Raw genomic sequence first — 12645 nt, 5'->3', positions numbered from 1 at the left:
TCACAGACACTGATAACACGTAGGGCCATGCATCTCAGATTTAACATCGTTAAACGATGCCTTTAATGTTGAATAGCGTAAACAGGTGTGGGTGGGGGTACCACTTGTAGTTCAATCAGAAAAGAAGTTATGATTTAAAGAGATTGATCGATTTGTATATTTTTGTGCGTGATCTTTAAAGTCATTGATGATCCGAAGGAGTTGGCCAGCTATCAATTGTCTTATTAATTGTATCATCAATTTTCCTTGTTACTTATGTTAAAGACTTTTTATTGGTGAATGTTTATAAGCTTTTTACGACTCTTCCTGGTATTATAATAAAAAATGTTACAGGCCTTAAATTTCAATATTTGTAGGGCAAGGCCACTTTTCTGTAGGGCACATTTCTATATTACAGCACAAATAGGAAGAATTGGAAAGGGCACAAAAATTCTCCAAGGCCAATGGCAAAGGCATTGAGGCCAATCAAAGGGGCATCCAGGGGCATCCACGGCCATGGCCTTGGTGGCCTTGGATTAATTTAAGGCCTGATGTTATTAGGGTAGATTTTCTGTGTCATGTTATTCTTTCCATGTCATGTTTAGTTAACTCAAAGGAAAGTATTAAAATGATGTTTAACCATGACCTCTCATGTGATTCTACTTGCAGAGGCATCAATATTCGTTACATGGGTGTGTTAGCTGAGAAGATAGTCACTTGTGAAAATCTATCCTACCTCTATGTAAGTATGAAAGCTATGATAATAGTTGAATTGTTAACGAATTATCATGTGTCAATTTTACATTCATGTGAGAAATGGGATGGTGGAGATATAGTCTATGGTCAGTACGAGGATATAGTTACAAACTCAAGACAGAATTACAAAATATAATTTAAATGCAAAAATGTGTGAAAAACAAATATTTTTTTGAAACTAATATTTCAATTGAGTACCAGTATTCATTTCCAAATATGGAATAAATTGGAGATAGATTAATAGACAAAGTATGTATTCAAGGATATTTTGTCAGTGTGAATTCTTAAATAACATTTTTTTTTCTGTCTGAAAGGACATTTATAATATTGTTTGGAAGCTCACCTCTGATTTGCATTGGACTGCATTGGCTGTATAGGCTCCCATGTACAAAAGAACAAAATATTAAAACCTTTCAAATATTTCTTTGAAATGGATTTGCTTCATTGTTCTATACAAATGTTTGTTTGATCATTTAGTAAATGTAATACAGATCATTGCTTATCATTATACTGAATTTAAAAGGAATAGAAAACAAATGATGAAGGTGGATGATTATTTGTTATTTCTTTACAGCGTATTGTGATCACTGAGTTGATATGTAGGTCAGTGAAGCACGTCTTCAAGGCTTACATGCAAGGCATCCCTATGACCAATCTGTCTGCTGCCATCAGTCACTTCCTCAACTGTTTCCTCTCCTCCTTACCAAACCCACTACCACCGAAGGGAGATGATGAGGTAAGAAAACATGGAACTCAATTTAATTAAATGAATCCAATCATTATGAATAGAAAAGAGAATTGGACATCATCTGACCAGAGCTGCCAACCAGTACGATTTTATCATATTTCGTACAATTTTTAAAGTACGATTCCCCCCCCCCCCCCCCCCCCCAAAAAAAAAAAAAATCTGTCTCAAAACTCGAAAAAATGTGGTAAAATAAGGTACAACTGAAAACCCAGAGTTCCATAACATAGACTGCTGTTAAAAATTCTGCACCAACTCATTCCAGAAATACCCCAAAGCCCATTCAGTTTTTATCCCTTAAATATATATATATATATATGTGTGTCAGTCCTATTTATTATCACCCATTCAGCATTATTCAATTTCGAAAGGTTTACAATTGTTCTTTTGTGTTTTTAAATCTAATCACTTGTTTTGTTTATTTTTTTTCTTGAATGTAGTTGAGTAATGGTCATCACAAGAAGAAGAAGAATAAGAAGAGGATACGAACCGTTCTATCTCTCGGACAAGGTTTGTACTAATCATAAACTACATGTAGCAATTCAGATACTGATTCCCAGATGGAACTAGCAATACAGATAAGATTTTCACTCATCTAAATACAAGATTGGTTTGAAATATGAGAAGTTGTATTATGTTCCATGTGGGGAATTTCTTACTATATATGCTTGATCTACCACCCAAGAATTAGGAAAAAGAAAGGAAATAGCTGGAACAAAAGTGGCATTAAAGTGAACAAATCCAGACACCAAAAGTAATTGAGGGATATGTACATGTACAGTAATATGGGTATGATTATGTTCAGGTCTGAAACAGGGATCTAAGATTCTGCAACCAGATACAGATGCAGACCTGTACTTGAAAGTTGCAATGACAGTTATTACCCAAAGTAAAGACTAAAAAGCCCCAGATTTTCTGTATTTTGGTGCATTGACGTGCATATTTGCAAGAGCTATTCATAGATTTTAACTTATTCCTTTTCTGATCCTCTGTGTGTGTTTAGAGAATACATCATGGAGCAGCCTCACGCCCTCTGACCTCTGGACCAGTATCAAGGTCGAATGCAAAGAATACTTCCATTACAAGGTCAAATGGTAAGCTCAGCCTGATAACTTATAATTCTTCTATAGGCTGTCTTCATCAGCTCGAGACTGCCAAATTACCTGCTATTTTAACTATCCCGATGATATCTCAAATTATCCAGCTAATTTGCGTCTTCAACAGCCGCTAATCAGAAGGATTTTGGTTGAGAAAATATCCTGAGAAAGCTTGGTCTTGTTTCCAAAATATCCCGCTATTTGGGAAATAGCGGGCTAATGTATGTGTCAGAGGTACATGAAGTAATAAATAATAATAATCTTTTACAAGATAATCTTAGAGTTTATTGAAAGGCAAGGATGTTTAATAATACCCCCCCCCCCCCAACAAAAAAGGAAGAAAAAACAAACTATGTCACAGGAGGAGTTAAAAGATGAATCTGTGACCAAATGTGTACATGCACCTTTGGTATTGTAAGTGATGAATTCTCTTATAAACCTTCACGACTTTGATCTTGTGTTTGACGTACAGTGAGAGCATAGACTCTGTCCTGGAGCGTTACAACCTCCAGAAGATGACGCTGCTCCGAGAGTTCTGCTCCAAGCTTGGCGTCCAGCTTCTCCTGAGGGACTACGACCTGGACTCCAAGAACAAGCCACCCTTCAACGAGAACGACATCCTCAACATGTTCCCTCGGGTCAAACACATCAACCCCACCGCATCGGATGCTTATCACTTCTTCCAGAGCGGGCAGACGAAGATACAGCAAGGTGGGTTTTCTAGGAATCATGCTTACTTCCATTGATAAAAGTTTTTTAGGTTTATTCAATTCCAATTACAATTTATTGTCCAATATTGGAAATTTGTTTTGCTCACATTATACAAAGTACAAAAAATCAAATCATATACTTTGACAAAGAAATCCTTCAAAATATTGCTGTACAGAGGTTTTCTTACGTTATAAACAAAATAAGTGAATTATTTTAAGTGTTCGAGTAAACGGGATGGCCCGGAAAGGTTACAAAAATAACATTACAGAAATAAAGAAGAACGTAAAATTCAGGTAGCATTTTGATTGTATTTGCGGATAGAGAAAGGAATTTAGAAAAGTTCCTTTAGGACATTTTTCAATGAGAAACCATTTTCAAGAGAAACAAAAGTGTGGTCTTTGTAGACAGGTGGTCACTAAAGCAGGTATGACTGTATTTGATAATGGATGGTCTTTTTATCCTTCGTCCACTAGGTGGTTTCCGGGAGGGCTTCGAGCTGATCAGCGAGGCTCTGAACCTATTCAACAACGTGTACGGACCTATGCACCCCGAGATCGCTGCCTGTATGCGCACCCTGGCTAGACTTCACTACTTGATGGGTGAACAGAGCGAGGCCATTGAGATGCAACACAAGGCTGTCATGATGAGTGAGAGGTGCAACGGTCTTGATCATCCTAACACCGTCACAGAATATGTGAGTCTTGGTCATGAATCTTAATTTCCTCAGTCTTTTCATTTTCTTGGCTTGGCACTAGCGGCAAGGACTCGAGAGCAACTGACTTTCTTAAGTTCAGACTGACTGAAATACGAAGAAATTATGAACAATTTTTGTGTAAGAAAGATAGCTATGCCTCCTTTTTCTTTCTCCTATCGTTAAAGATAGAAAAAAAAATCTATGCTGTATTCAGGGAATGTAGATATGAAATGTGATCGTTACTTTGAAAATGAGTCCTAGATCTTATTAAAGATATGGTATTTAAAAGTTTTATGAGCCATTACAAAAACAACAATTTTTTTTTTGTAAGGAGCATGAAATAATGTATTATCTTACGTAGCGCTAATATATACACCACACAGTGATGCTCATGTTACTTATCATATGTTGCAACATCATATCTCTTTGTGCTTCCAAAGTGCTTTTAGAATTATTACCTTGCAGTTTATTTGTTATTTTAATATTTTGTTGTTGAATAAACACTCATGAGACAAGTATCAGTAGATTTACTTTCACATTTTTTTTTGTGTGTGTATTTTCATGTACTTGTAGTTTTTCTCCTCCATTAGGCCTCAAACACTTTAGTCATGTGGAGTTGGTGCATTACAAATATCTGATATTATTATTATTATTATTATCATGATTTCTTTTGATACAGATGCACCTGGCCCTCTACAGGTTTGCAGCAGGCCAGGCAGTGAGCGCACTCAAGCTAATGTACAGAGCTCGTTATCTAACGCTTCTCATCCACGGAGAGGATCATCCAGAGATGGCGCTCTTTGACGTGAGTGTGATCATGATTTGCTTTGTCTCCTAATACCTGATATTATTCCAGTCTCCATTTCCTTTGATTATTCATTTGAATGATCTGTATCCATCATATTTTGATTAGATCACAATTTATTTGCAATATTGTTTCATAATAAACCGAGCTATCAGATAGCTTCTTCACAGTGAATGTTATTTTGATACACTGTGGACTTTTTATATCAATTTTGAGAATAAGAATATCAATACTGCAATGTAAGTAGCACGTTTTTCTGGAAAGGAAGCATGAAGTGTGACAAATAGCTACTGCTCTTGACCTAAGAAAACTAGAAGAAAAGAAGAAGTCATATTGTTTTAAATTATTGATTGTGAGTGAAATTTATCCTGTGATATACTGAATTGATAATTCCTAAATTGCAAGCCAATCATGAATGTATCAATGATTTCTCTTTGATGTGTTATCATCTTGCAGAGTAATATTGGTCTGGTGCTTCATGGTGTTAATCAGTTTGAGCTGGCTCTCAAGTTTCTGGAGAAGGCTTTGGAAGTCAACATCAAGTACTTTGGAGTTAAGAGCCTCAAGGCAGCACACACGTAAGGATAAACTCTGATTTGTGAATGTCACCATATATGTTGTAATTACAGTCAAACCAGTCCTGCTTTAATGACCACCTCTATAGAAAGACCACCTGTCTATAAAGACCACATTTTTTGTTTCCCTTTAAAATGGTTTTTAATTTAAACATGTACTATAGGAACTGTACGTAAAGGACCACCTGCCTTATAAAGACCACTTTTCTTGTCTCCCTTGGTGGTCTTTCTAGACAGGTTTCACTGTACAAGCATAGATGTAGAGCTTTTTTCCAGTTGCTAATCACTGATCCAACCAATAAACTATTAATCTACTTCATGACGAAATAATCCCCGAATAAACCAAGAGGGTAGATGTGTTCCCAAAATTTGCTGATCTTAAAAAGCATTAAGTTCTTGTCCATCTTCTTTGTTTCCTTGCTAACATCCTTCTCTTTCGTCTTTTCTTCTCTTTTATTCCTGAAATCTTTTGCTCTTCTTTACCTCATGCCTTTTATCGTTCTGAGTCTGTTCCTTTGTAATGTTTTTAAATTGACTGTCCATGACATCTAAGAATGTTTAAAAACTTGATTATTGACTTTTTCCTCTTCAATATAAGGATATCATCGGTTGAGGGCAAATTTGTAACGTTTCTCTTTCCTCTTATGTATCAAGATGTTGTGGATTTTTTTCTTCAAATTTCTATTTTTTCTTCTCCCTTTACAGATACCATCTTGTCGCAAGAACTCACTCCTGCTGTGGTGACTTCCGTTCGGCATTACGTAACGAGAAGGATGCATACACTATCTATCGCGAACAGGTTAGTATCATTAAGGTTTTAGAAGTACCGGTAGTATGAAGCATTGGTTCTTGAAAATAGCTTTTGGTTGATGAATGAACATGTGTAGAAGTAAAAGAAGCTATTTTGTGTTGAAGTTGTTGACAGAATGCTTGAACTTGGAAGTTGTATGTTACAGTTGTAGTTATTTTTCTACTTAATTATGTATGTAAATTCTTGTAGAAGCAGCAGAAGCTTTAGCAAAGTAATTGTCTTTGTTTAATTCTTAGTCATTGTTGTATAAATCATAGTTGCATTCTAAGTATACATGTATGTGGTTGTTTTCATAGTCTTCTGTAATAGTTATTTAGTATAATAGCTAGTTAATTACAATCAAATATGGATGGAAAATGTGATTTATCCAATGATTTGAGAGCTCATCAATTTAAAACAAATTCTTTTTTTCTTCTACCTTTCAGTTTGGTGATAACCATGAGAAGACGAAGGAGAGTTCAGAATGCCTGAGCTACCTCACGCAGCAAGCTGTCACTCTCCAAAAGACGGTGAGTATAACCAATAAGGTTTACAAGAACTGAGATACTATTTAAGTAGGGTTGTTTTACAAAGATCAAGAAGTCATATTCTCATAAAATAGATATCATTGTTCATCCAAATAATGTTGCAATATTTTACTGGTCTTGTCATGAATGAGTACAAGTTACCTTTTTCTTTTAACATTTTCAAAGAAACATTTCAAGTTTTATATCTGTGAAAAACCTACTTAATGAGTTTCTATGCTTCCAACAAATCCATTATAAGATTATTTCCCTCTTTTTTTTTTTTTACATACAAAAACAATGTTTTGTCATAGCACAATTGAAGAGTAAAAATAAAAGAAGATGTTGAAAACATTTTTTTTAAATGAATCAATTATTATTTTGTGTTACAGATGAATGAGATCAAGAAAGGAGGTCCCAAAGCAGCGTTACGTCCCATCCCAATCAGCCATCCCTCCATGAGTAGCGTGCTAGAAACACTCAACATGATCAATGGAATATTCCTCATCCCAGTCAGGTAACTAATGAACCCAGCCAGTGTTTCACGGAACAGTCCGAAGTACATGTTCACCGACATCCCAGAGAGAAGAAAAGAAAAAAAAACGAATTGTATTCTCTAACTGTACAGCTTTCATAAATAAAAGTACAAAAAACGTATCAATTGATGAGTCCACTATGCTCAAATTATATACAGTCAAACCTGCTTTAGTGACCACCTGTCTACAAAGACCACATTTTTTGTTTCCCTTGAAAATTGTTTCTCATTGAAACATGTACTAAAGGAACCTGTCTACAAAGACCACTTTATGTGTTTCCCTTGGGTGGTCGCTATAGACAGGTTTGACTGTAACATGTAAAATAATCTAATGTACCTGTAGAGTGCTTAGATCAATCATAGATCCATTATGTTATATGGATCCAGAATATAATTATTGTTAGATTTGTGACCTCAATTGTCAAAGATTCAGGTCTTTGTAGTAGACTTTCCGTGTTTGAGTTTCCGAAAATGATTGTAATTTTGATATTTTTTTTCTCCCCTTCTTCAATTCCGCAGCATCAGAGGCATTCAGAAAGGGAACATCACTGAAGTACAGCCCGAGAACAAAGAAGAGGCCGCCATAGAGACCAACCCCTCTGAGAGCAAAGAAGAAGAGGCCACTGAGACCAACCCCCCTGAGAAAGTGGAAGAACCCACCAGCCCACCCTCTGAACCACAGCCAGCGGACGCAACCACTGCTCCACAGGAGGTTGAGGTGGCAAGATAACAATACGAGGGACCCCATAGTCTATGATACATCTAGATAGTCATAGTTTATATTGGAATATACAGGTAGCCGAAGTTGGATTTTACAGAGACATTGCATTTATGATGAGTTTTGTGACATTGAGATTCCTCGTAGAGTTTTGATATAAGAAATATATGCACGTGTAAGATTTTATTTTGTGCCTAAGTAGGCCTGCCGCCCAAGCATTTTGCTTAATGAATGAGAAAACCGTTGTAAATTTTTGTTTGACACCTGAAAACCCTGAATGCACCACAAAATATCAGTTTTAATGTCATGTAGTAGGTCTTAATCATTAATCATTAGGTTCAAAGGCATGCACGAAACTTGGAACATGATACAATTATCGTGGAAGCATTGATCTTATTTTTTATGATGTAAGTTTATACATCTATATTTTGCTCTATATTTTGGTCAATTTGCAATGAATCCATGATCAGGGTTTATTTTCTGAACAGAGTGTAATCCTAGTATTTACCTGATTTAATTCATCATTGACCATTTGATTTTTGAACAAATAGATGAAATTCTTGATGAATTCTCATAGTGCTCACTCTTTATTTGTAATCAGCTGTTTGAGTTTTGATCAGTGGGTGTTGTTTTTCATCGATTTAGATAACGATTTCTTATCTATTTAGATATTTTTTGTTATTGGTTTCTGTTTTTATTACAGTGTATTGAAAGCCGTTGCATATTAAATGATTTTGTTGTAGCAGTTAAAACATTTACTCAAAAAGTGAAATTAAGTTTGTTATAATTGGTTTAGTACATACAGCTTTGATCAAGGCAGTATATAAATATATATCATGGTGCTGATATGTTTTGAAATTGATTCTACATTTAATGTTTGATCAATTAATAAACCTTATTAATTGTTTTGTAAGAAAAAGTCATTCAGGATGGCCAGATTGGAAGTCTTTAGCTCAGTCGTGCATTTTTGTTCTTTATACCCGCTCACTAGTATTAATCACGTCCGTCTTTGATGATAGTTTATAAAAACCATGGCAAGTATTCACCACCCCAAGTCTTTTCTAAACCGTTGATGATGAAGGAGTGAGGTAGGATTGTCAGTGCTTGTGTCACATTAAATTTGGATGGAAAGTGGTGGATAGTCGCGCTGAATTTCAAGTGCAGTCAGGATTGAAATGTAATACAGTCAAACCTGCTTTAGTGACCACCTGTCTGACCACACTGTCAACATTTACTTACGGATCCTGCACATAAAGACCTGTCTGTAAAGACCACTTTTCTTGTCTCCTAGTGTGGTCTTTATAGACAGGTTTCACTGTAGCTTCATTACCGTAAGCACTGGTAAATCTCCAGTCAGAGCCCTCAACAAAGTCCATGTTAGGTAATAGGTATTAAACTGAATTTGTTATTTGTCTCGTTGTTATCCTCTTAAAGTATTTGGAGGAATGGATTAGCTTGATTGATACAGGGGAAATATATAATGTGCTACTTGTCTTTGCCAGAGCAATAATGTTGTGTGAGTAAACCCAAGTCTTCCGCATTTAACCAAATCCCCATAGTCGCGTGTATGAAATACATATATAGATTTATATGTGTATAGTGTAAGACTCTAGTCTTACACAAGGTATGGCCATTTGAATGTGAGTGTGTATGTAAGAGTGTATATTTTGTAATAATGGCATTATTGAAACTTGAAAGTGATTAGTGAAATCTATATTAATGAGTATCTTTGATTGGTTCTTTGTTTTGACGGTAACCGTTTGATGAGTGATGTGTGTAAGGGTTTTACCAACATGGTAGGGAATTATACTGATTAGATTATACATGTGTTAATGATGTATTTGCCATTTAATTCAATGTTTTGTATTCTTTTATGTTTTTGAAGGTTTAAAATGAGTAAGGTTTTACTTACAATGTTTATTTGAATTTTTATTTTGAAAGTTTATTTGATGTCGAGGCACTACATTCAAGATTCATGAAAGTAGTTGGATTTGATTCTCGGTTTATCATCATTTTTTCACCATATTGCATGGGCTGTAACCCCCCCCCCCCCCCCCCCCCCCCTCCCCCGAAAATGGACAACATTACTAGAATCCTAAGATGTAACCGGTGTTTTCATATCATTGATTAGAATTGTTAATCTGTTCTTTGTTGGCCCAAATCTATCTTGAAACTAAACTTGTTTATACATATAGATACTGTGATAGACAAAAAAGGTTCCATTTTCTTTTTGTGGGCTACAATTGCCCCATTTTCCCCAGAGGATTTTCTTTTCCCTTTTCCCCCTCATATAACAATGTTTCTCACCATCCTTTAGAGTTGCAGGTTACATCACAACAAGCATACTTTTAAAAAGGTACAAAATTATTATGTCCCATACATTACCGATCACTTCTGTTATCCTAGTAGGTCTGTATATTTTACACAGTCATAAGCCCTACTAGAGCTTGGATCAGACTAAAGATAAAGGAAAATTACAATCTCATTGTCCAGTAATGTTCGGTTTCAATTATTCTTAGTATTGTACGGGACACCAACTGACCAAAATACCTTGGGTTTGTCCAAAATCAACCAATATTTTTGCTTTGTGACAATACATCTAGTCCTGCACATCTGTTCTGACGTCTGTTTGGAGCTTTATTTGTCATCATTATCATATATTTTATTTGTTATAGTGTTGGTATCATTGAAAGGTTGAAATGGTCATCATCATTCAGGTTTTATATTTCTTTGGGTTGTATATTCAAGGTGACATCATTATAGCTGTGTAATAATCAAGAGTTTATTATTTCCTTCATACTTGTGATAGCAAAGACAAACATCGAGTGAAAGAATTTCAATACAACAAAAACTTTTTGGTTGAAAACTATATTGGAATCTTACAGGGGATAAATTCTTATCACGCACAGAAGTGCAAAGAAATGCAGACTTTGGGCTCACTCATTATTTACAAATGCTATCACGCTAGTTGAATTACGATGTACATTTTGTGAAAATTGGGACCAAATGTTGCTCGCTCTTAATTTTTGGAGAATTCAACATTACCTTTTTTTAGAATCAATCAACAACTGCTGGTAAGATCGTGTTTGGGTAAACACATCCTAGAGTCTGCTTTTTTGTTAAGCTCTTCAATATTGTCTTATTTCTTTTATGTTTTTCACTTCTTTCTATTACCTGTGTGTCTCTTAGAGAGTAGATTTGCGGTACAACCATATGGGTAGGCCTTGAAAGGAGCGTTTGTATTATTTAGTGTTGATTGTGAAGTCCTGAAAAGAGACTGAGAAACAATAAAGACTTGTGTGTCTCTTGTCCTTCACGTTTTTATCTATTTGATGTTTCCAGCACCTTCCTTTCTTTCCCTTTCCCTTACACAGGATAATCGTATTTTATAAAGTGTCCAGTGTGATGTCACAAATAATGATATTCTTACCAAAGTTTGTATATTGGGTTCTGTTAACGACTCAAGTGGATAATTTGTAGGTTACAGTAAATATAAGATTTAGATGGTTCGGGAAAATGTGCGCCGATTACTAACATGCCGAGTTAAATGCAATTTCATAGCATTACAGATGTAAATTTGGGTGTTGTATCCTACTAATTGATAATGCTAAATTGAATTTGTGCATTTACAGGTTTTCCATGAGAAAACATTATGTTGTTGCAGAGTAATATGGACTTCAACAGGTACATCAATTTCAGTATTTCAGGGATGTAAATCAAGTCTACAAATTAAGTCTTTGTAGATGACTGTACTTTATATAAGACCATTGACAATTTAATTGTGATTTGAATTTTAAATAAATCCAAAATTTATCGACATAATCAAATGTATTTCAATCCATTATCCACCTAATGTGTATTTCAAAATAGAGATTGTGAATTGGCTAATCATATATGTAACTTCAAGATATTATGTTGTTGCATTATGACAGTGTTTCACAACGATGTAGAAAGGAGTCGTAGAAAATGTGCAAATCTATAACCTTGTGTAATGAGTTTGAATATTAAGAGAAATTTGTGGAACTGGTGAAATAAAAGAAATTCCATTCATCCATTAAAACTGTTGTTCTTGTCACATATTTTGTTCAATTTTAAAGACTCTTCAAATTTCTATAATTTTTTTAATTTTGTGATGATTTTCTCACTCCAATTAGGGAGTAATCTGATTTTGATCCGATCTCCTAAACGTAACTTTTCTACATACATTACATACAATGTAGTGAGACTACGAACATGGAATTATCGAGGGAGGATTTTACACTTCGATTAATGGAGCCAAACTTCACAAACCCAATCCGTTGGTCATAATATTAAGGAATCAACAATGAAGATATGTCTTGTATAAAACATCCATAATTTAAACCAAGTAATTGGATGCAATTAGACATAACATAAGGCCTTTGCTTTATGTGTTTCGATTAATTGCTTTTTTCTTCTAAACCTGTCGGGTGAATTTGGAGTCCAGAGTAATTATGCTTGTCAAATATTATGGAGCAGAATGGATGTTTTATGTGTATAGAACCATGATTTTGATGTTTACTGAAAGGTTTGCAATAAATTTTGATTGTGAAGGCCTGAAATTTGGAAAGATGGTAATTTTTTGTGTGTGTCAAAGGCTGATTTCTTTTTGTTTGGTAGGTGTGTGTGTGTGTGTGTTTGGGGGGGGGGGGGGGGGGGGTGATAATCTCTTGAGTAGTAAAGTCTAAACTTCCAAGT

At 35.1% G+C, this 12645-nt stretch overlaps 1 protein-coding gene across 1 annotated transcript in view; it reads left to right on the top strand.

Moving 5' to 3' along the window:
- The window catches only part of LOC588872 (clustered mitochondria protein homolog), a 56382-nt gene extending 43857 nt beyond the window's left edge, over nt 1–12525 (top strand). Inside the window, 12 exon segments of the mRNA XM_030992027.1 lie at nt 649–721; nt 1310–1471; nt 1921–1990; nt 2484–2574; nt 3050–3288; nt 3762–3982; nt 4662–4787; nt 5244–5365; nt 6068–6161; nt 6599–6682; nt 7069–7193; nt 7731–12525. Of these exon segments, the coding sequence (XP_030847887.1) occupies nt 649–721; nt 1310–1471; nt 1921–1990; nt 2484–2574; nt 3050–3288; nt 3762–3982; nt 4662–4787; nt 5244–5365; nt 6068–6161; nt 6599–6682; nt 7069–7193; nt 7731–7941 (1618 nt within the window). The 3' untranslated portion in view covers nt 7942–12525.
- Nucleotides 12526–12645: the final 120 nt, after the last annotated feature.

The sequence above is a fragment of the Strongylocentrotus purpuratus genome, unplaced genomic scaffold, assembly GCF_000002235.5.
Source record: "Strongylocentrotus purpuratus isolate Spur 01 unplaced genomic scaffold, Spur_5.0 spur5_scaffold_2, whole genome shotgun sequence".
Taxonomy (NCBI): Eukaryota; Metazoa; Echinodermata; class Echinoidea; order Camarodonta; family Strongylocentrotidae; genus Strongylocentrotus; species Strongylocentrotus purpuratus.
This window is presented reverse-complemented; position numbering and strand designations above follow the sequence as displayed.